Raw genomic sequence first — 24,862 nt, forward strand, 5'->3', positions numbered from 1 at the left:
AATGTAATAGCTCTTTCAATATTTCATTTATATTATTGAGAACAAATTTATATTTTACTTTACTTCTTATATTTACTTGTGGAAAGCACCCCCTTGGTTTGATTTTTTTATTTAAGTTTCTTTTTTAAAAAAATAATATTTTTATGTTAATTACAGGTTATTTACTTTGTATACCAGCTGTTGCCCCCTCCCTCATTCTCTCCCAATCTCACTCTCCCTCCCTCATCTCCACCCATGCCCATCTCCGGGTCCACTGATAGGGGAGGTCTTTTTCCCCTTTCATCTGACCCTAGGCTATCAGGTCTCATCGGGACTGGCTGCATTGCCTTTCCTCTGTGGACTGGCAAGGCTGCTCCCTGCTCAGGGGGAGGTGATCAAAGAGTCCAGCACTGAGTTCTTGTCAGAGACAGTTCCTGTTCCCCTTACAGGGAACCCACTTGGATACTTAGATGCCAGTTTTAAATGTTATCTTCTGATACTTGAGGTGTTACATTCTCTGTACCTCTTGGAGGATCCCACTTTACATGATAAAAGAGAAACTTCACTCTAGGTGTTAATAGTGTTTATTGATTCTCAGGGACTGACCAATTAAATTCAGGGCAAGGAAGTAGGTCTTTTGCATGGTAATACATTGATCTTTTTCTTAACTTAGTTACTTGGAGAAGGTTCAGCATTTGAATTCTAACACCTGGGTCCAGAGTCCATATTTTATTCCTTTCCTTTTACTTACTTTCAGGTATTTTTATGTTAAAAAGTGTTTTATCATGTTATTTATATAAGTGTTAATGACCTAAATGTAGTTTTCATCACTAAAGAGGATTTTTTTAAACAGATATTTTTTTCTACTAAATTTATAATTTTTTAACTGATGTATTTAATACAAAGAATATCTGGTGCCTAATAGATGACTTGAAAAATAATTGTTGATTCAATTCAGATCTTGCTAACAGTTTCAAGCTTTCTGAACAATATATACTGGCATATGACATAAAGCCCAAGTTTCATAACTACCTTTCTTGTGCTTTTGACAAAAATGAGCATGCCAATAATACATTCAGCCCTAAAAGTGTTTTTCTGTTTAGGGAACTTTTGGGGAAAAGCACATTTATATATATATATTTGAGGTTGGGGAGTGTATTTTAGGGAAAACAATCATAAGTTGACCTGGAAAAGGCATGTAGAAAAAGATTTTATGGAGTGCAGACCTGATGGACTTAGGAATCCTTTGTGTACTTGTGCAGTAAGATTATAGCTCTTGGGATCTTGATTCTAGCATACAGTCTACTGACTGCTCCCGGAGACCTTCCCCATCTGTTCCTTTCTGCTGACTGTCTCTTTTTAAAGTTAGAATGGAAGAGTAACCCCAAGGGCTAGTACACAGCTGTCTCTTTTCACCCCTAGTTCTCTCTCCCTTCTTTCTGCTTCTATCCAACAGTTCATCATTAAAGTCGAAATGAGGCTGAGAGATTGCTACTGTTGAACTGGCTCTCTTTAGGAGAGCCAACTGTCATCAATGACTCAACCATGTGTCTGGTCATATTATGTCGTAGATTGTCTCTTATCCTTCATTGTGACATCTGTCCTTCAGGTGTCCAAGAGGAGTCTGTGGGCTGAAGATTCTTTGAAAAAAGCAAGAAGAGAGAAAGCATGTTGAAAGATAATTCACCTATACATTTGAAATTCTGGTGGCAAGATGATTCTATGCCGGCCTTATATGTTAGCAGATAAGCAAAGAAGAGCAGGTTGCATTAAAATAGGAATATGAGGAGAGTCTAGTGCCTGGAAATATTTAGACAAAGACAAGCCTTTCAATAGTCATGCAGGAAAATAAAATAATTCCTTTAGCTTTTTAGCTGAATTGTATATTTAGACCAGGAAGTAGAATTTGTATGCATAAAGTTTAAAAATAATATAATTTAATAAATTCTTGTATAGAGCAAGACAATATGAGAAACTAATGAATTTTGAAAAATTATGCAGCATAGCAGTATTACTCTATTTTAAATTAGCATTTTAAAGCCATTGTCATTGCATGCCTATTTTATATCTCATTTGGAAAGCAAAAGGAAAAAAAAAATTATCCATGGATTTACCTTCAGAGACAGGCCCTATGAGGATTTGGCATATTTTATTCTAACCTTTTCTCTGGATGATTTTTGGTTTTGCATAGCAGTAGTAAGGATATTTTGATGGCTTTTTAGTGCAAATATTTTTTTTTTCTGTTGGAGTTTACTGTGGTTGTATTCTGATAATACGTGGTTGTGATGTGTTCTTTTCTTGTCACGAGGCTGAATAAGCAATGCCTTAGTTCTTGGCTTGAATAAATTTTCTGTGATGCTTTTAACATAAAACACTGTTGAGATTAGAAACTGCATAATCCTTAGAGGAAAGGAGAATTCACAACCACTTAAAAATATCATATCTGAAAAAAAAATAATCAAAAGCACAAAAATGGCTTAGGGGATATGTAAAACACTGATAGTCCTTTAAGGTTCCTCAAATGCGAATGAGTCTCTTGGTGCCTTAGGACACATTGTTGATGTATAGTAATAATTATTAAATGTGTAGCCATTGTTATATGTAAAGTGATGCTTTTCATGCCAAAAGAAAAGAGTCTTTATACTCAGAGGCAAGAAAAGGAAACTGTAGCAAAGTCACTGTTGAACTCCAGTGGGAAATTCCAGTCTTGCACATGTCATCCAGTCATGGGGAGGACAGACCTCCCCAAGCAATAGTCCCCACAAAATGATGCTGTAAAATGATGGTTATGCATGGTCTGGACCTAGGCCCCCTGTACATATGTGGCCAATGGGTGGCTTGGTCATCATGTGGGTGGCCTGGAGAGTGGACAGTGGGGGATGGGATGGGGAAGGAGGTTCTAACATGAAATCTATTGCTTGTTTTTGGATCACTTCTCCCTGGCAGGGCTGCCTTGCCTGCCCTCAGTGGATGAGGATATGCTCAGTCCTGATGTGACCTGGTGTGCTGGGGAGCTTTGATAAAGGGAAAGGATGACTCCCCTTTTCTGGGAGGAAAGGTAGAGGAGAAGGGGGGAGGAGGGGAAGCGGGGACTAAAAGAAAATGAAGGAGGGGGGACCCTTGAGATATAAAATAAATAAACTTAAATAAATAAAATAAAAATTTAAAAAAAAAACATGCAATTTTCCTGAGTCCCCTTATAGCTTGACATACTGTGACTCAATGAATTTATGATTCTGGAAACAAATCTGGGAATCTGAAGATCACAAAACCTTGAATTCTTCCCATTTCCAACATCCTATCAATTTCCACATTTATTTCATTTTTCTGTGCAAGTCAGAGGTCAACAAATGAGGGCCTATATTGAGTTTTGTTGCAATATACTTATGTTCACTAGTTTATGTATTCTTGCTTTGGTACCATGAAAGTCAAGTTATGTAGTTCTAACAATGGTATAATCTGCAAAGTCTAAACTGTTTACTGTCTGTTCATTATTAGACAAGGACCCCAAATCTAAATGCATGACCTGCAAACCCCTTGCCATCATGAGTACTTTTTTTTATAATTTTTATTTTTTATATTAATTAGAAGTTATTTACTTTGTCCCAGCCGTAGCCCTCTCCCTCATTCCCTCCAATCCCACCTTCCCTCCTCATCTCCTTCCTGCCCCTCTCTAAGTCCACTGAAAAGGAAGGTCCTCTTTCCTTCCATCTGACCCTAGTTTATCAGGTCTCATCAGGACTGGTGGAATATCCTCCTCTGTGGCCTAGAAAGGCTACTCCTCCCTCTGGGGGGTGGAGTCAAAGAGCCCACCGCTGAGTTCATGTCAGAGACAGTCCCTGTTCCCCTTACTAAGGAAAACCACTTGGATGCTGAGGTGCCATGGGCTACATCTGAGCAGGGGTTCTAAGTTATATCCATGCATGGTCCTTGATTGGAGAGTCAGTTTAAGAAAAGACCCCTGTACCCAGATATATTTGGTCCTTGGAAATCAATCTGGCACTTTCTCAGACAATTAGGACATAGTGCTTCCTCAAGATCCAGCTATACCACTCCTAGGCATATATCCAAAATATGCTCAAGTACACAACAAGGACATTTGTTCAAACATGTTTGTAGCAACTTCATTCATATTAGCCAGAACCTGGAAACAACCCAGATGTCCCTCAACGGAGGAATGGATACAGAAACTATGGTACTTTTACACAATGGAATATTACTCAGCAATTAAAAACAAGGAAATCATGAGTCTTTTGTTCCTGTTTTGACGTTCATTTTTTTTCACTTTTGGAGAATCCAAAAGCCTCTAAACTTAGCTTTTTTAAACTTCAGTTTTTTTTTTTTTTTTTTTTTTTTTTTTTTTTTTTTTGGCAGATATATTCTCCAAGGTGATGGGGTCAGTTTTTGAGTCTTGGAACACTTTTTTTTTTTTTTTTCATTTCAGGTACCCAGCTCTTCTATTGATATAAAACCAAGTCCTTATCTAATATAGGAGATGAGAAAACTGCCACACTGTTCCAACATTTGAAGCCACTTTGTCCCCAAGAGACTAGATTTTGTTTAACATAGGGTGTGTTATATGGTTTCTAAGGCTCAGGAAATGCAACTCAAACCTACAAGGCTTAGGTAGGAAGAAGCTAGCTGTTGGCTTTCCTTCCTTAGATATCTTCCTGCAGATTTAGGCTTCAAAAGGCTTCATTAGAGCTTGTCATTGTGTCTTATGGAATATGTGGTGTCAGTAGGCTTTTTTTTCCTCTCTCTCCTAAGCTTTCCCTCCTTTGCTCCATGGCTTCAGGTAGCCTTTGGCTCTGTGGTATATGAATTCCTGCTATTTGCCCCACCCCTTTTTATGAGGCCACCTGCCTTGTTGGATTACTGATCCACCTTTAGGACCTCAATTAACCTTAGTTAACTCTTTTAAAACTTCATGTCCAACATGTTTCTGATGGGTGTCAGGGCATCAGCATATAAGCTGGTTAGGGGTATAGTACAGTCCCAAACACATAGGGATCACTTGATCCTCTTCATCTGATCATCTCTTCATTTCTTATTTCCTCTGCTGTTTGTTTCCTTCTACAAAGTTGCTTTTGATATCTCTGGTTAACAGTGAATTTTAAAGCCTGTGATTATATACAAGCTTTTCTGTTTACAGGAAAAAAAATGAATACTTGAAAGAAAGTGGGTACCTCATTCATTCATTCATTCATTCATTCAATTTTCTTTCAATAACTATTCACTAGTGCTGTTTAGGAGCCAAGCACTACATTAGCGTTTTATTACTACAAGATCCTTGCTCTTACCACTCAGGGCTTTTGTTGTGGGAAACAGACAGAAAACAAGCATATGTGCCATTCATTCTAGAGACTCACAAGTGCTGTGTAGATAACTGAAAAGAATGAAGGAGTTAGGTTACTTTCAGGAATCTTCTTTTATGGAACTGATGTTTAAGAGGAGGCATGGATTGACTAGTAGTCAGCTGTGAAAGTGGAAATATAAAGTTTATTCTTGAGAAAAGGGCTCTTGCAGTTTCATTTAATGTGCCCTGGCAGAGCCATTTCCTCTTGGACCAGTTGCTTGTCATATTCACCTTTGCTGTTGACCTAATAAGAGCTCCAATTTGCTCTGGTTAGACATGGCAATCTCTTTGATTTGGTTGTTTTCTTCTTTTATTGTCTCTGAAATTTCTAGGTCCTGTGTTCGAAGAGACCTGTCATTTCAAAGATCTGTGCCTCTAAATTCATTGACTTTATCATGTATTGGAAACTGTTGACTTAAGCCTTGGCTAGAGCAGCCTCTTCTTCTGAGGATGGAGATATGGAACCAGCTAGTTGTGTGGCAAATGAAGAAACAAAAATTTTATGTTGCATAGTGTTTCTATAAATAGTGTGTGCTTTATAGATCCTTAATACTTAAGGATCTAGAGGAAACCCAGACTTCAGCAGGTCAGGCTGATGTAGAGAAATTTTAATTCAGAAAATGGCTGTTCTGGCAAGAGGATCCAAAGACCTTCTAGATCTGTGTGATCTGGCTTGAATACAAACACACCTTTAATCTCAGGTGACAGAGGCAAGCAGATCTCTGAGTTCAAGGCCAGCCTGATATAGAGCAAGTTTCAGGTAAAGAAAAGCTTAGGTCTAATCCTGGTGGTACGTGACTTTAATCCCAAAATTCAGGAGACAGAGTCATGCAGATCTCTGAGTTCTAGTCAGTTCTGTTCAGGCAATTAGTTGAGTCAGTGAGTTGAGCGGCATTACAGTGGAGTCGAGTTTGTGTCTTTTCAGTTCGTGGAATCCAGAGGCAGTTCTACCAAAAGAGTTTTACAGAAATGGATTAAAGAGAGGACAAGCTAGACACAGGTAAAGACAGAAGAAGTCAGAGAATGAGAAGGAGCCAGAAGGTTAGAAAAGATTGCTAGAGTTAGTTTGAGGCCAAGCAGAGCAATTCAGTGAGAAACTGAGAGAAGCCAGATGGAATCAGTCAACTTGGATAGGAGCTTGAGCCAAAACAGCTGCGTTGAAGCAGTAAGAGAGTATTCAAAAAGAACTTAGAAAGGGTGAATTTATTCAGAAGGAAGTCTCAAGGGCAGAAAATATTTTAGGCCTAAATAAGATTGTACAGAGGCAAGAGGCTTCCCGGACTAGGCCTAGGTTAGCAGACAAAGGCAGTAAAGCTTCCAAGATGAAAACTAGGTGAATAAAGGATACTTTTAAAGGCTGAGAAGACCACTATCAGTTGAATCAAAAGTTCATTGGCTTTAAGATAAAGAGCAAGATCTTACCATGGCCTGCTAGGCTTTCCACTCTTCTTTTGAGTATGTCATGGTCCCTCAAGCTTCATTGGCTTGCAAAGATGATTCCATGCACCTAGCTGGCATTTGTCTCAGTGGATTATGGCATGTTTTAGGCAGGATTTTTTAGGCCCTAGATTGGTATTGTTCCCTTTTCCTTTCCAGCTTCTCCTGGCACCATGTACAAACCTGGCAGTGCTGTGTGCACCTTTACAATTGATAGCCCATGAAACCATTTCCAGTGTTGTTTTGTGTGCATGATGGCCTTGTCTGCTAGGTTCCTGTCTGCTATAGGCACAGACCACAACAGATATTCTCACTGGTGACTCTTCATTGGCTAGGAAATTTCCTGATGTACAGAATGTGCATAGTAAGAAAGGAATGGAAGGGCAGTAGCTTGCCAGGCAGACAGAAAAAAGGAAAGCAGAAGGAAGAGAGGCAAAAAGAGAATTACAGTCACAAGGGGGAAAGTGTGGGAGATCAGAGACAGAGTGGGATAAAGACAGTGAGAAAATAGAGTGTTAGATACTAAGGTGAAAGTGGGAGGTTGCTGGTCAGCAAAAATGCCTAATGCAACAGAACATTTGGATGGCTGGAAGTTAATAGCTTTCTTTGGGGGGTCAGCCATTAAGGGGTGTTTAGTGGAGTCAACATTGGTGGAAAAGGGAGATTACAATGGATCAAGACCCTGGTGGGAGGTAGCCATTGGATACAGTGGTTGGAGAGCGTTCTTTGAAGTAAAAGAAAGGCATGCTAACATGCCCTGGTTCTGCTGTCGGGCAACTGGCTTCAGAGACTGTGTCTGCCACATGCCAGAATGTGAACTTGCAAGTTACTTAACTGGTCTCAGTTTGCTCATCTGTAAAATGGGATCCAGTGTGTCTACTTCATAGAATTTAAATGTAGATATATATATTATTAGCTACTGCTGTGTAAAATCTTCTTGAGCCTGGGTAGCTTTTTGGTTTGTTTTGGTTTTTTTTCTTCCTGTTATGATCTTCTGGTTAGTTAGACGTTATGTGGCTTTTCAAGGGGAAACATGAAAAAAAAATGTACAAATGTCTGTTTTACCCCAGCTGGGCGTCCAGTAACTGTCTCGAAAAAAAAAAATGATGCTGCTAAGTCTGTCTTGGTGAACCAGTGAGTTTATTGTGATTACTTGAACAGAATAAGTATTTTAGGCAGCTGAACCTCCAAAACAAATCCACTGAGTATGGTGTCAACTTGAAAGCTATACCTCTATTGAGTTCCATGCACAACTTGTAGGCAGATGCACCACAGAGCCTCCTTTCGGCTACCCATTGCTTTCTGTTTATGTAAGCCTGAGCAGGATCCTTATGAATCTTAACTTTTCTGAGGACCCCAAGTCTAACAAGTTACAGGAGTCTCTTTCCCTCAACTAAAAGAGTGCTTCTATTCAGAGGGAGTAACTATATAGCACTGGCCTGGTGTCTCCTCCAGGCTTCTGGTCGGGATCAGTATACTTTGTATACTACACCCTGAGGGGCAGCAGCCCCTGAGCCTGAGCTTCCTCTGCCTCTCACAAGTGCCTAAGACACCTTGTTTAAGCTCTCTATTTCCATCCTGTCCTCTTGCAACCACTGGCCAAATTAACATCTATGGCCAGGGCCAAATTCGTTATACAGGGACCCATAAATTTAATCTACTAATAGCATGTGTAGCTAAAGAGTTTGGAGTAGTGCCCACGTACATCTGTTTATACCTTAAGCCATAGTAATATACTTTAAATGACAGTGTGGAAGGATAAGGAGTAATTCGCTCATGAGTGGATAGGGGTGCTGGTGGACATTACCTTATGGGAAAGAGGTGAGAGTGGTAATAGCCATTTGGCTGGTTAAAGATGCAAAATAGAGCCAAAATGAGGGCTCAGATGAAATGAAAACAAAGAGTCTAAGAGATGCCCCTTTTATGGCCTTTGAGAGCAGCAGCAGCAGCAGAAGCAGCGGTGGCGTCAGCAGTATCCATGGAGGCAAATAGTTGAGTTGGTAGAGCTTTTCTGGAATGAGCTGTGTGTTCTTGACTCCCCCTCCCCGTGTCTCCATTCTTAAAGAGCAAGCCGAGTAGTAACAGTTGGTGTTTACAATGTTGTAATGGCCGTCATATTGAAAAGTGACTGGATGCATCTTTAGAAATAATTTACACCGCCATAAAGTAAATTGCTAATCTTTTAGAGTGGATTCTTTAGACTTTTGCTGTTTGCTTTTGTATACCAGCCAAGAAGACACAGACCAATGAGACAACTGCTAGAATATTTTAGTAACAGCATCTGATTTGAAAAGCTAAGTGGAAACATAAATCTTTCTTAAATACACCATCCTGCTCTTCGTTGTTTTCTTGTGGCTTTGTTTCTTTGGTTATCCCATAGCTCAGTGTGCAACTGTATGTGTCCACAGGATGCATACTCAACAGGGTTCAGCGGGAGGGCTGACAGGTGGGAGCATAGGGGCTTTGAGAATTCTATAGCAGCACTTAGCTTCCCTGGTGGACTTAAAGGGACACAGCTGTTGATGCTCCTTAAAACAAAATCATGATTTCTGGGAGGCCTAACTTTATGTTAATGTCTTGGAGAACTACCCCAAGTAATGTAGGTAAGTGTTTTAAGAGTCAGAGTGAGGAATTGAGATCTGGAACACAACAGGGGATTTTTGTTATAATTTTGTAGTGGAAGCAGGGTTCTAGCCCAGGGCCTGCTCATGTTCAACACATGTTCTATCACCAAGCTACAGTCTCATCTGCAAGCAATGACATTCTAATATGCATTCTTTATCTTGAAGGATGCTCATGGAGCAGTATTCTAAACTTGAGTGTTGTCACTATGTTTATTCATGTATATTACTGGAACAACATGAATTAAGTTTATTTTCCTGCTTGAAATATTTAATGACTACATAATTGTTCAGGGAGAATGGATTCCACATTTCTTATGCTGATGCCAGGGCCCTACTTGCTCAAAGTGATGGCATCTGTTTTATTCTTCTGTCAAATTTCCATTATGCCTCTTCTCCAACTAGAGACAAACCAGGGCCTTGCACATTCTAGGCAAAGTTTGTTGGTTATTTTGTCAACTTTACATAAATTGGGATCACTTGGGAAGAGAAAACCTCATTTGAGGAATTGTTTTCATTAGGTTGGCCTGGAGGCATGCTTATGGGACATTTTTCTTGATATGATATATATGTATTTTCTTGATTAATGATTGATGTGGAAGGGCCCAGAGCATTGTGGGAAGTGTTGCCCTGGACAAGTAGTCCTGTTATGTGAGAAAGTATATGAACAAGTCATGAGGAACAAGACACTAAGCAGTGTTCCTCCATGGTTTCTGCTTCATTTTGTGCCTTGAGTTCCAGTCTTGGCTTCTCTCAGTGATGGCCCATAACCTGTAAGCCACACAAACCCTCTTTGAAAATTACTTTTGATCAGTGTTTTCTCACTGTAACAAAGAAGCAAACTATAACATATGTTCCTTTTCATAAGCTTGCTTCTTCACTCCCTCCATGATTGATTCTTTATTTTACTTTTCTTTTTCTTTTTTCTTTTTCTTTTTTTCTCCCTGGCTGTCCTGAAACTCATTATGTAGACCTGGCTGGCCTTGACCTCACAGAGATCTACCTGCCTCTACCTCCCTGTTGTTGGGAGTAAGGATGTGTGCCACCCTGCCCAGCTTTTTCACCATATTTTCTACTAATGTACTTTAGGTTCCAAGTGACTTGCTCTTCCCTACAAATGTCTCTTCCTCAATCTGTACCTCCTTTTAAACTGGCTACTTTGCTTGGTGGCTTACTGAGTATGTATATGTAAACCTGACTTTATCTTCAGACTAATCTGAAATACTAGGTTCCTAAGAAGCCTTTCCTGTTTGATTTTTGTTGTTGTTGGGTTTTTTGTTTCTTTGGTTTGGTTTGGTTTGGTTTGGTTTAGTTTTTGTTTGTTTGTTTGTTTGTTTGGCTTAGAAGTAATCATGGTACTCCCCAATTTTCTATCCTGTCATTGTTAGCTTTTCTGTAGTCCTTACTCTTACTGCTACTCTCTTTTTACTTCTGTCACCCACAGCGTAGCTATTGGTCAGCTTGCTTTTCTTTAGTAGCATAGCAGTATTCATACTATTGCTTTTTTGGAGGCACCTTTGAAATGAGAACACATATCATTTCTATTATTTTTTTCTTAGTAAGATTAAAATTCATATGCATAGAAGATACACTTAACATTTCTAGTCTGACTTCGTAAAAGACAGAGTTTAACTCTAAGAAATGCAGGAAAGGTGACATGAGAATCAAAGTAGGCCTGGCCCCATAGCCTTATCATGAGTGGAAGACTCAGAACAGACTACTGTTCGTTTGGCTTATGGCAATGACAGCTTCATCCTGTGTTCCTGTCTTGTCTGGAGAGGCTTTGGGGAGCTGCTGTTTTAGGAGACAGAGCTTTACCAGAGCTGATTTATCTGTGTCTCCCAATTTGTCTCTTTTCCTTCAGAAATAATCTTGAGCCTCTAAAAGCTTGTAACAGGAAAATAACTGTGATTTGTGACAGGAGCAACCAGGTTGGGGAATAGATTATTCAAAAATCTGACAGTTGTCTGAAATAACTAAACAGGAAGTCAGTTGTTTCTACAAAATTATGTCTGAAATGTATATGAAAGAATAATAGGCAGGTTACAAAGCCTGTTTATTTTCAAAGAACTGTATGTTTCATAACATCCCTTGTTAAGGCATTTTAGCCATTTTCTCTTATCTGTAAGGGGTAGATATGAATACTTAGATGATTTTAGACAACTCTAAAAACTTAATCTTCTAAGGTCATTCCTGACCTAATTCTTTCCCTTCATGACTGTCAAAGTAACACTTACAGAATGAACACATTGATGTTAAGACAGATAAGACAACGAAGACCCTCCATTGATGGTAAGGCAGAGAAGACACCGAAGACTCTCACACTTGAACAACGCACTAAGTACTCTGTGATGACGAAGATGCTTAGTAAAGGTCCTAAGTTTTTAATTGTCACTTTGGAATGCCCTTTACAATTTTGTTCTATATTTATCCCTTAAAACAAATGGTAAATATCTTTATTTAACTGTTACTGAAATTGCTAATGCCTAATGTTGCCTCCCCATGGAAGGAGGGTCGTTGAATAAAAACAGAATATGGAAATTCATTGAAATCATGTTAGATGTCAGCTTCTTTGTTAATATCTTGTCTTACCAACACAATAACAACACAAGGGTAAAAAGTCAAATAATATTACAATTACTGTTATATAGAAAGCATGCTATAACTTGTCTGTATTTAAAAGTATGTATTACAAGACAGTAGCAGTTTATACTTTACTTGTTATGTTGAATGAAGATGAATAAGTTTGTCAAAGTCATTTGTACCTATATTTAAAGCATATTTAGTATCTTTATTGTTTTTGTTAACATTAATAGTTTATCCAAATCAGAAACATGTATTGAATGTTAATTTTTCAATTTACCCAATATTTTATAAGTTAACAGCCACATGCAAACTTTTGATTCCCCCAGTAGTGGCTTCTATATCTTCTCCTTACACAGTCTTTATTTTCACCATTCTATTGCTCAGTCTACGCACTAAATTTTACATTGGTTATATTTTTTCACCTCTCACATTTTAATTTGTTCTTCATGTCATCTGTTTCTTTTTAATTTTAATTTTTTAATATTAATTACAGTTACACTTTGTATCCCAGCTGTAGCCCCCTCTCTCACTCACTCCCAATCCCCTCTCCCTTCCTCTTCCCCTCCCACGCCCCACTCCAAGTCCACTGTTAGGGGAGGTCCTCCTCCCCTTCCATATGAAACTACCCTATCAGGTCTCATCAGGACTGCCTGCATTGTCTTCCTCTGTGGCCTGGTAAGGCTGTTCCCTCTCACAGGGAGGTGATCAAAGAGCCAGCCACTGAGTTCATGTCAGAGACAGTTCCTGTTCCCCTTACTAGAGTACCTACTTGGAGACTCAGCTACCACAGACTACTTCTGTGCAGGGGTTCTAGGTTATCTCCATGCATGGTCCTTGGTTGGAGTATCAGTCTTAGAAAAGACCCCTGGGCCAAGATTTTTTGGTTCTGTTTCTCTCCTTGTGAAGCTCCTGTCCCCTCCAGGTCTTTCTATCTCCCTCTTCTTTCATAAGATTCCCTGAACTGTGCCCAAGTTTGGCTATGAGTCTTAGCATCTTCTTTGATACACTGCTAGGTAGAGTCTTTCAGAGGCCCTTTGCAGTAGGCTCCTGTCCTGTTTCCTATTTTCTCCCTCTACCAATGTCCTTCCCGTTTGCCTTTCTGAATGAGGATTGATCACTTACCCTGGGGGTTTTCTGTTCCTTCACAGAAGGTCTCTGTTTTTTTCCATCTGGGTTATAAGTAGCTTTTCACTTAAGCACTTTCAGAATGGCTGCTTTAAAATACTTATGCAATACTCTGCAATCTTGATGATGACATCTATTATTATTTTTCATCCTGTTTGAGGTCTTCCTGATTCTTAGTTATAGGTAGTTTTGTTTTAATTGAAAATGAATATTTTCATTTCATGTCATGAAAGTCTGAATCTCATTTATATTATTTGCTTTTGTTAGCATCTGTTAACCTTAGTCTGGAGATGGAAAAGAAGGGGGGGCACAAGGTAGCTATTAGAAGGTAGAGTTAAAATGCAGCCTCCCCCACTTGATCTCACTTGATACCTGACAGTGGAGCTCTTCCTTATGGCAGGGTGCTAGTCAAAGTCCTCACTGTCCAGGAGGCTTCTTCTAAGGCCACCCTAAGAAGAGGGGCTCAGATCTTGCCTGGCAGCAGCTCAAGTCCACCCTTACTATATCCTTATAATTGACACTTTGTAGGTGAGAAGGCAGCTTCATTACTAGTTCACAGAGCTGCAAGGTGACCTTTGTGCTTGGCCTCCTGTGAATACCACTTTTTTTATATGTTAGAATAATTTGTTTCAACTGAGTGAGGGTGGATGTCACTTTCCCCAGCTTTTGCTAGAATGGTAGTAGGTTTATATTGCTTTTCTCTCATGTCAGAGTAGAAGAGTTAAGTCTAAATGTTTCATCCTTCTTGGTTTTCTCCTTCCTAGTCCTTTTCTGCTGAACTTTTGTTGTTGTATCTTAAGTTGTGTCTTATTGCCTGGGTTCTATCATCTCTGAAGGGGCCTGTGTATGTGGGGAAAAGACAACCTCATGGATGCACATCCACACATGTCTCCAGTTGTGAGGTCTCTATACGGTCTGCCTTATCTCTCAGCTTCAGTCTTTGTTTTATTGGTAGTGTTGACCAGTTTTGGGTTTTATTTTATGAGATAACTTTAACAACAACAAAACAGCAGACAGCCTATGATAAAGCATCATTTCATAAATCAGCAATACATATTGACTGAATTAATTTGGTTCTAGCTATCAATCTATCATCTATCTATCTATCTATCTATCTATCTATCTATCTATCCATCATCTATCTATTGATGGTTTACAATGTAAACTATGCTTCTTATCTCATTGTTAAAAATATTTTGACATGAAATATAGTTGATCACTTGCACTTCCCCAATAAGATACCACATCCCTTCTCTAATAATTTAGACACCTCAGCATTTATCTACCATTGGGTCCTGTTCATAAGTGAAAATATTTAATTTGTGTGCACCTCAGAGATTGTCTAAATCTTTTTACTCCATTTACTGATGCTAAAATACTTAAGTTAAATATTATTTTAATATCTACTACGTTTAAATTGTCTAGCTATAATGGGTACAATGGGAGACTCTTTGATGTAGTCATTACAGTTAGCTAGTCTTTGAAGAATGCCATTGCTTGTAAGAATCTGTTCAACAAAGATGAAACTGTGTGTGTCGACAAACAAAATAAAGTGAGTGTGTATCATGTGCCTTAGAAGGGACACTGTTGTCACACAGCTGCATGTGGTATGAACATCTGGCTAGGATGAACAGTCATCTCCAAAAACCACATCATTGTTGCCAGGGCTACCATTGGGTACATGGTAATATCTCAGAGTTACTATTGCTGTGATGAAACACCATGACCAAAGCAATTTAGGAAGACAAGGGTTTGTTTGGCTTATACTAACACAGCATAGTTCATCCGTGAAGGAAGGAACACAAACATGGCAGGAAACTGAAGGCAGGAGCTGATACAGGGGCCATGGAAGAGTGCTGCTTACTGGCTTGTTCATTATGGATTGCTCATCAGTCTGATTTCTTATAGAATGAAAAGCCACCATTCCAGAGACTGAACTACCCACAGTGGGCTGGTCCTCCCCATCAATCACTAATTTTAAAAAATGATCTTCAGACATATATACAGCCTGATATCAGGAAGATAATTTTTGAATTGAGGCTTCCTCCTCTCCAATACTCTAGCTTGTGATAAGCTGATATAAAATTAGCCAGCATAGGTAAAGACAATTGGTATATTTTGTACATCTTCATTCTATTTCTTCTCTTTTATTTTCATTGGTGGAATATGTTATTTCTTATCAGTCGTTTTGGTCATGGAATAAGAGGCTCACCTATTACTGATTATTTAGATGTCCTGACAGTGAATACATCCATTATTTAATGCTGCTGTATTACTTCTCTGGTAGTTGTGTTTCTTAGCACTGTTGTTCTAGTCCAGAGGAAAGGCATTCTACTTGTGCTTACAAATTTGAAACTTCAGAATGTGTGTGGTAAGCTAGATTTAGCTCACTGAGGGAGGAATTTTGAAAATCATATTCTGGTTCCTTATGTCCTGATCCAAGTGATAAAGTTAGACATATTTTGAATTACCTGGGGGGTGAGGTGAGAGAGTATGGAATTAATTAGAATGTAGTATGCAAAGACCTCAGAATTCCTCAGCACTGTAACTTGGGCATAGGGATTGGGTTCTTATATCCCAGAATTCTTCAGGATCCAGTTATACTCTACCCTAAAATAAGAGTCAACATTTTCTATAAAGGGAAGGCTAGTAAAGATTTCCATCTTTAGGCCAGTCCCTGTTGCAGCTATTCATCTTTTGCAATTGTAACACAAAAGCAGATGAATGATACATAAATAAATGAGAATGGCTATGTTCCAGTAAAATTTTGTTTGTGGGCATTCAAATTTGAATTTCTTACCACTCTCCTGTGTTACAAAAATCTTCATTTTTGTCTTTCCCAATAATTTTAGATTTATTATTTTCTGTATGGGGTTTGTTTGTTTTCCTCGTGTGCATGTGTGTGAACATGAGGAAGGTGTTTGATCCTCCAGGAATGGAGTCTACAGTCAGTTGTGCACCATGTGGGTTCTGGGAAACAAACGAGGCTCCTCTGCAAGAGCAACAATTGCTGTCAACTGTTGAGATATCTCTGTAGCCCCTAAAATCATTTTAAAATGTGAATGTTGTTGTTGTTGTTGTTGTTTTGGTCACTGGCCACATAGAAGCAAGGTAGGCTAGACTTGAATGATACACATTGCTTTGCTTATCCCTGTCATGGTAGACGTTTTCTGGGTAGATTTCTTCACTCAGGCCATTGTGCTATTGGTCAAACAAATTGGTATCGTTGTTCCTGGAACATTTGTTTATTATAGTCTTGATATAGTTTCATATTTAGTACTTGGTATTTCAGGTGCCGATGAGCATATATCTGCAGGTTTATGAAATAAATCCCACGAATTATCTATGAACTATTGTTGGTACTACAAGGTCACAAAGAAATGCTGGTTGTGCTCTCACTTTTTCACAATGGTACCTGCACTTATTCTGTCTCTGATAACTACTGTTTGTGTTGCTAACTATATTCTTCATATACTTCTTTTTAAGTTACCGCTTTACTTATCCAGTTTCTGAGTCATGATGAAAGTATGAAACCTAAACCAGAATATTTTCTTAAGGCCAGTTTTATTTACTTTTTTCTCCTTTAAGAAGAGCTTAAGCAGTCATCTGCTTTTACTTAAAATGGAGTAATGCATGTTACAAGCCATATAAAAATTGCAGAAGATTTTATTTACAGTTGCATAATAAGCAGGTGATTGTTTTTCTCATGTGCTATGAAGATCAGTGGTTAGCATTTAGGAACAAAGTCTGATTCTCTCAGAGATGTTCAAGCCAATGTGGCTCTTTGTCTCTTGACCACCTTTCACGTATGTAGCCTTATGGTCACAAATGTCTATAGCCATACTAGACTTCCCTTGCATTCACGGTAAAGAGAAGACTGCAAGGTGTTATCAAAATATGTATTTGATTTGTCATTTCCAGTATTTTCCCCTCTCCTCAAAGTCCTGCTCGTGTCCTCTGCACTAGCGTCTGACCACAACTGCAAGGGTGGCTTGGAAATTGAAGATGGCTTTGAAGCTCTATCATTGGAGGGGACAAAAGGGAGAAGTGTTGGAAATGAATTTGTATTCCAAAGTGTCTACAACAAAGAGAAGCATAACCTATGTGATAATCAGATTGTTTCTGCTGGAAAGTCTCTCCTCAATTTGAGATCAGAATGACTAATCCATAGTTATTACTTAAATTGTTACATGTAGAGTATCTGCTTTGTGTATCTTACATCAGAGAGATATGGCAAAAGGGCTGTTTCCTCAGGGTATTCATCTCCAGCTAGAAACAAGACATGTACATGCAATTTTAAGTAGACTACCTGAATTCTAGAAGCTTATAGGGACTGCAATATCTTTATTTCTCAGATCATTCATTCACTTAACAATGTTTATTGGGTACAGCTATGTATAACTATTTAGGCTTCTTTGAAACAAAAATGAACAGTAACATCTCGATTCTGCCAATGGTAGTCACAGATATCAAAATAGCTCTATAGTTTAGTCATTTTCTGTATTGGACAGGTAATTTTGAAGGAACTTTTATTTGCTGTTCTGAAAAATACACAGGTTATTCAGAAGCCAAACCCAATGAATAGGATTGAATCAGAATCATTCCACCATGTCTAGCCTTTTCCTTAAACAATGACTGGGTATCTACTGTTATATTAGTTATTCAGCCAAGTACTGTGTGTGTAAAACTCACTGTGATGTAGCCAGTTTTTTTCTGAGAACTTTTGGTAGTCTATTCGAGTATGATACAAATATTTACAATGCATAGCACATGCACACAGAGACAAATTCTCATCTTTTAATAAGAAAAAATCTGAATTGTCTATGTTGTTTGGGTAAATGCATTGAACACAAGCTCAGTTAAAGTCTCACAGTGGAAACAAGACAGCATTAAGACTGTCTGAACAGGTTATCCAGGCAAATAATGTAAGAGAAGGGGATATAGTGTAGAGATATCAGTCTGGCCAAGGCGATGAAGCACACGACATTTCAGGCATATATAGTGAAGGTATTTCTGAGTCATTTCACCCTGAAGTTTTTATGACAGTTTACTCAATGTCTCTGAGGTTTAAAAGAAAGCATTGTCATAATACAGGAGTATTAGATATGAATAAAGCCCCATTCTTTGTCTTATGTGAGATGTCTGGTGTTTGAAAGGAATGTAACACTACTTATATCCATCCACCTTTGTTTGTTTCTTTCTTTCTATCATCTATCTGTCTGTCTGTCTACATAGCTATATCATATACTATATCTATGTATATCATCTATATCCATATCTATATTTATTATCACTCATTATGTCTCATTGTAAGGAGATAAAATGACCCTAGCACTTACTTGTTTAATACTAAGACCTAAGTCACAGCAAAATAGCTTTGAGGTACAGAGCTCTGAAAGCTCTGAATAGCTCGAATAGCTCTGAAAGGACAGAGCTTGCTTTGAAGCAAGTTTAGATGGGACCTCATTTGGAGTGATTCCCTTGGTAACAAATGTTTTATTTTGAATTTTGTATATTTGGCTTCTCTAAATACTTATGTTAAGTGGATTCATGAATGTTTTGTTCTAAGTACTCATACAATTCTTGGCTTTTTACTCCCTCTTGGTTTCTTGAGACAAGATTGCTCTCTGTATTTCAGACTGACCTGAAATTCATTACCCAGACTAGGCCTCAAACTTGTGAGAATCCCCGTGCCTCAGTCTTCCAAGTCTCAGGATTACACATATGAGTCACTACACAGAACTATATTTGTCCTTTTGTGACAGTCTTATTTCATTTATCATAATTTCCTCGGTGTTCATCAAGAATTTGTGTTTAAGGCTAAATTGTAATTGCGTTATATTTGTCACACCTTTCCCAGTCCTTCTTCTACCAATGAACATTTAGATTGCTTTACTTTTTTATTTACCAGTATCACTCTTATTTTTTCTTCTTTTTTGTCATTCCCCAGCATGAACCCAGAATTTATTTTCTGTGCTCATGCTATTCCCTCTTCAGCAGATCTGCACCTTTGTTTGAGGAGCCAACCTACTACCATATACCATATATTTCAGCCTGGACCTCTTCCTCAGCAATAACGCTTTGGTTCCATTGCCTCATACAACTGTTCTCGGTAGCTCAATGCCCAAGAAGTAAAGATCTGTTCATCACATTGATGTGTCTGCCTTCCCTACTACAGCTGCAAATCTGAGGAGGACAGATGCACACCATCTCTTAGTCTTCGCCATGGTCTCCAGTCCTAGTTCTCAAGCACAGATTCTAATACATATCTAAGAAAAGAAACATTTGTTCAACTGTAGAATCAACCAGATGTTTCCTCTCTTTACACAAGCAGGCCTTAAATCCGCTGGAAATTTTTCTCCAGGAGTGAAATATTTGGTGTTCACAGTATGTGACAGTCTATAAACAAGAGGCACAGTATAGTCTCTTGACTTCCTATACATGTAGCCTTATTTGTCCATCACACAAATATTTAAATCTTCCGCAGCAATCCCCTCCTTGACTGCACACCTAGCATTGATTTAGGTTTTTGCTCTGAGTTATTTGTTTAAATATATTTCTGACAGGCTTTGCTTTGTTGTCCCTGAAATTTCATGTCCCTGATATTTACAAATCAAGTGATGTTCCAGTGGCCTCCTCTAAGGTCTGACCTTCATCTCTATTCATCATGTGCAGGGTGCCCTTTTTTCCTTTCTCGTTTCTGTCTTCATCACCACCCTTGCTTGTTTTTACTAAAGTTATTTACTCAGTTTAATGGGCTCAGATACTCATGGGTCAGCTTTGATCCCCTTCATATTTCTTTGAATTTTCTCAAATACTCCTCTGCAAGTTATTGAATTGATACCATGGGAAGCTTGAAGTCTTTACCTGAAGGTTTTCCAGCTTTTACTTTTATTTAAATTCTTAACATTGGAAACTTTAAAATGAAGAGTTAAAACCCAAAATGTGTGTTAGAATCTCACTGCTAAAAACCATAAGCATGGAAAATCTTCCATGCCACGGATGTGTATGTATCTAGCATGGTCTTCAGGTTCCGTTTTTGAAGACACCGTCTTCTTCTATATGCATCCTCCATTCAAGTGGAAGCTAGGTGGACTGCTGGTGGAAATTTAAATTCATACACAGGTAAAATAAAACTTCTTTCTAAGGGAGAGACCCCTGGGGATAGACAAAGGGTGTATTAGAGTCTGATTTGGTGGGAGGTGATAGGGCAAGAGAATCCGAGATGTTGGAAGCTCATAGAAGTTCAGTGGTATTCCCACACCTGAATTTCAATGCATAAAGCAAAAGGGGATCATACTGGAAGAGAAAGATCAAAGCTGGGCATTTTTATTTCCCTCATTAATGTCTAATTCTATCCCTTGTGAATCTACTATCTCCCTACTGAAGCACACCTTTTTAGAATAATCACAATTTTAGTATATTTAATTGAATATTCATTTTAAGTAGGCTAGTCTTTGGAGATGAGAAGCTGATTGATATTAACAGTAATTAGTTTCATGCTCTCACTAGTTCTCTTTCCATCACTGTAATTTGAGCACTGTAGCTTGTTCTCCAATATGTGTTCTATTCCTGACTCTGTTGAGTAGCAGCAGTAGATTTTTGGAAAACTGACCTTAGTTGAATTTTGCTTGACTTAAGTTCACTTGGTCACCTCAAGGGTTTCAGTTCAATAATGAACATGTTACTCACTTTCAGCCAATGAGAAGGGATTAAGGTTCAGAGGATGATTTGGGGGAAGAACTATGCCTAAGTACTCTCTTCTTCAAGGTTAATACCTGAAGCATGTAGTTCAAGGATCTATATTTGTAGGATAAAATATAGGTGATGAAACCAATAGCAGCATGGAGAGATGAGGAAGGAGATCAAGGTCCTTTAGAGGACTGTTGAGTTGTAAACTAGCTTGGGACTTGTACTTAGAACTTTCCATTATAAAAGCTTACAAGTTTCCTTTCTATCTAATCTAGTTTAGATGTGCTCATCTCTAAGTTAAATTCATGTGCATTTCAAATGATTCTTGATCTTTGTGACCTTCAGCAGACATCAGTGTGACCTTTTGTGACCGTAACCCTTTTTAGCCTCATTTCCCTTATCTGAAAAATGAATATCATTATGTCTGGCCATGTTTTTCATGAATGTCATTTGAGGTTCAGAACAAAGCCTGAGGGAGGCCACATGAACTGATACTTGCTGAGTGCTAAACTTTGTGATGTGACTTTTCACTGCTTTTAGGAAAGCTGGAGATGAGGGGAAGAAAAATCCTCTAATAATGTCTGTATAAAATGACAGGAAATTGCATGCCTATGATCTTCCTTTCAAGCAGATGGCTTAGATTATTGGATATTTATTCTTCAAGGTACCTTGTATTGAAGGGGAAGGTTCAGGTGTAGGGGTGAGGGAGACGATTAGAAAAGGACACATATAGAAAAGTCATATTAAAGGCAAAACTGAATAGCTAAGCATAAGTTAGGTGAATAATAGAGAACATTTTAATCAGAGAAAGGCAAGAATTTTTGAGTTGGGAAAGAACTTGGTAAAGAAAAAAGGAAGCCTGTGAAAAAAAGCATTGTGATCAAAGGGCATTTGGTGTGGGCAGAGAAGCTGGAAAGATCAAGAGGACAGATAATGATAGGTCTTGTTGGACAAAATGAAGATTTCTGAATTATGTAAGTATAAAATGAGGCCACTAGAAAGTTTTAAGCGAAGGAGTTTTGTGACATGATATACACACCGTTATATACATGGGTCTTAAGGGACAAGAAAAGCAGATGAATTAGGTTGGCAGTCTGAGTATGTGATTCCTGTCTTTTCTATGGTGGTGAGAGTGGAAATGGAATGGGGGATACATTTGGAGAGTTGTTTTAGTTCCAGTTAATGGTTTTTGCTAATACATAGGAGAGATTATGTTGAATCTTGGGGACAGTGAAGCCAAGCACGACTCCTCAGCTTTGGGGAAATTAATGGGCAGATTTTTGTGGTAGGGAAAATGAAGTTCGGTTTTGAATAGGTTACATTTAGATGTTTCCTGTATCAAAAGCTAAGGGAATCAATGGTACTTGTTAACAACAACACAATAAAAAACACACAAACAAAAAACTAAAGAATGGGAAAAGGCATGCCTTATTTCACTTCTATTAGAAAGTGTTCTCTCAAAGTAGTCCTCCCTGTAAAATGCATTCAAAAGACAGTAAAAGGAGAGGGAACCACATATTAGATATTAGATAGATTAGACAATATGGTAGGGTATAGTTGCAGAGGTGACCAATCAACAAGGAAGAACAAAATGGGGGGAAGCTAAAGATAATGGAAGATAGGAGCTTGTCCTATATTCATGTCCTAATGGAGATACAAAGGAGGTTTTAGTATTTGACTTTGAATCATCTGAGATCAAAGAGCTGAAGATGATCTAATGGTTTTGGAGCCCAAAGATCCAAAATGTTTTGTTATGGCACATCCTACAACACAAGTGTGTTTATGCCGTGTGCACACGTGCAAATATACAAACACACGTACAAGTGGTGGTTTGTGGGGATTGTGTAGGGGAATATACGATTCTCATAAAATTCATTGCTTTTTCTTAGTGAGACTGAATACAGAGGAGGAGCTTATACAGAGGCGCTTATACATGTTTCCAAATGAATGAATATTCCAAAATATGAACTTTAATGGTAGAGATATTCATTTTAGATGCTATAAAAACTAAAAAATTAGAAGCTACTGGGCTTGAGTACCAATACCCCTCCACCCTGGTCTTTCATTCTCTTTCTTGAATCAGTGATAACTTTTAAAAGTCATTAGTTTATTTGTCTGCACAGTTCTGAGAATGTTCCACTTGTATTGAGTCCATGTTGAAAGAGTCTACCCCAGAGATAGTATGTATACATGCCCAATATTGGTTGAATGAGTATAAGAGGGTGGATTGAATGGATGCATGTCTTATGAATAGAAGGATTCAGTAGGGTGTAGGGAATGATCAGTTTCTAGATGAAGACAGAGCAATAAACCGGACTGCAGGGCTATTTCAGCTAAGTGGGAGGCAGGAATGAAGCCGCCTGACTGGGTGGTCCATCTGTAATGTGGGCATTAATAATGTGCTCAACGTGAAAGTCTTTTGAATGGAGGGGTTTTAGATTTATGCTTCCAAGCTCAAGGTTTTCTTCAGTGCTATGTTCATTCCTCATACACGCTATGTCCCATAGTCATTATACCACCACCCAGCTCACAGACACCTTGTTTTTTCCCACTTAGGCCTGATGAAATATTTTCTGTCACAGACACTTTCTTTGTATGATTTGTTTTCTGAGCTCTATTTATTCGTCTTTCCTAGCTCTCCACTGTGGTTTGAATCCACGGGGTATTGATCACCCTGCCCATGCTGAAGGAATTAAACTGCAAATTGAAGGTGAAGGTGTAGAATCTCAATCCATTAAAAACAAAAATTTCCAGAAGGTTTCTGACCAAAAAGGAACCCCCAAGAAACTGCAGGGAGAAGCTGAGACATCAAAGGTGAGCCATTTGCCAATTAAGGACTAAAAGTCTGAGGCTATAGCTTCGCTCAGCCGTGGTCCAGCCATGGAGAAATGCTAAGAGTGCTCCTGCTAATTACTGATGTATCTTTCATAATACCAGTATTCTGTCTTGCTGATAAGTGATAATAAGTGGCAATGTTAAATGACTTCCCTTTGGGTGAAATCAAAACACATGTGTGGCAGCCCCACAGTCCGAGGCTCTGGACCAATGATAATAGAAAAGACCCTCTTGTGTCTAACAGCAATAGATTTTTAAATCTTTTTATTTTGTACAAGTTATGCAACTTTAGGTTTCATGTTCTCCATCTATAAAAGAATCCTAAAATCTGACTCCCCTATTAGGATGAGATAAGTTCAGTAAATGATTTTGTGCTTCTGAAAGCATTTTGTAAAAGCCTGATCCTAAGGGGCTTTTGCTGACAAAAAGCTATTAATGACAATAACCGACTTTTGTAAAATGTGTGCATATATGAAGGATTTAAAGCACTCTTGGTGCTAGGCTTACTGTGTCTTTAATCATCCTATGAGTCAGACAATGGTAAACCTTAGTTGATGAAACACACAACTGTCCTATTTTGATGGAGGGTTACTCTTCATAATCTTTGGCCTACATTTAGGTACCATACAACTGAAAGGACACCAAACAGTGGGTTTCTGAGTGTTAGTGAGATTTTGATGAGGACAGCCATTTATAAAGACTTTCTCTTGTCTTAAAAGTCATGGTGTACAAACACAGAGACCCACAGCCTGACATTTTGGAGAGAGACAGAGACAGAGACAAAGACAGAGAGACAGATACAGGAGAGATCTTAGAACATCCAGCCCTAAATGGGTTGTTTCCGTCAAATGCTTCCCATCAGAGTTAGGGGAATCTGCAGAAGAGGAAGCAGAAGGAGTGTAAGAGCCAGAGGGGATGGAGGGCACCATGAAACAGGGTCCTATGAATAACATGAACAAAGTTCATATGAACTCACAGAAACAGAGTCAACATGCACAGGGTCTGCACAGGCCTGCACCTGATCCTCTGCTCATAATATTCCAGTTAGTATCTAATTAGGTTTTTTTTTTGGGGGGGGGGTCCTGGGTGCATGAGTGAGGTTCTTTTCCTCCTGTTGGTTTGTCTTGTCCAAATTTGATAGGATAGTTTTTGTCTTATAATGTTTTATTTTGTGACATTTTATTATTATCTCTTAGAAGCCTGTTCTTTTCTGATGAGGGAAAGAAAGGGA

At 38.6% G+C, this 24,862-nt stretch overlaps 1 protein-coding gene across 2 annotated transcripts in view; it reads left to right on the forward strand.

The window, feature by feature from the left end:
- Window positions 1-24,862, forward strand: part of Samd12 (sterile alpha motif domain containing 12) — a 435,546-nt gene that overhangs the window by 25,155 nt on the left and 385,529 nt on the right. For both annotated transcript variants that reach the window (XM_060389418.1, XM_060389417.1), the window contains exon 2: window positions 23,432-23,610. In XM_060389418.1, the coding sequence (XP_060245401.1) occupies window positions 23,432-23,610 (179 nt within the window). The remainder of the gene's footprint in view (window positions 1-23,431; window positions 23,611-24,862) is intronic.

This window comes from Meriones unguiculatus, chromosome 8 (genome assembly GCF_030254825.1).
Source record: "Meriones unguiculatus strain TT.TT164.6M chromosome 8, Bangor_MerUng_6.1, whole genome shotgun sequence".
Taxonomy (NCBI): Eukaryota; Metazoa; Chordata; class Mammalia; order Rodentia; family Muridae; genus Meriones; species Meriones unguiculatus.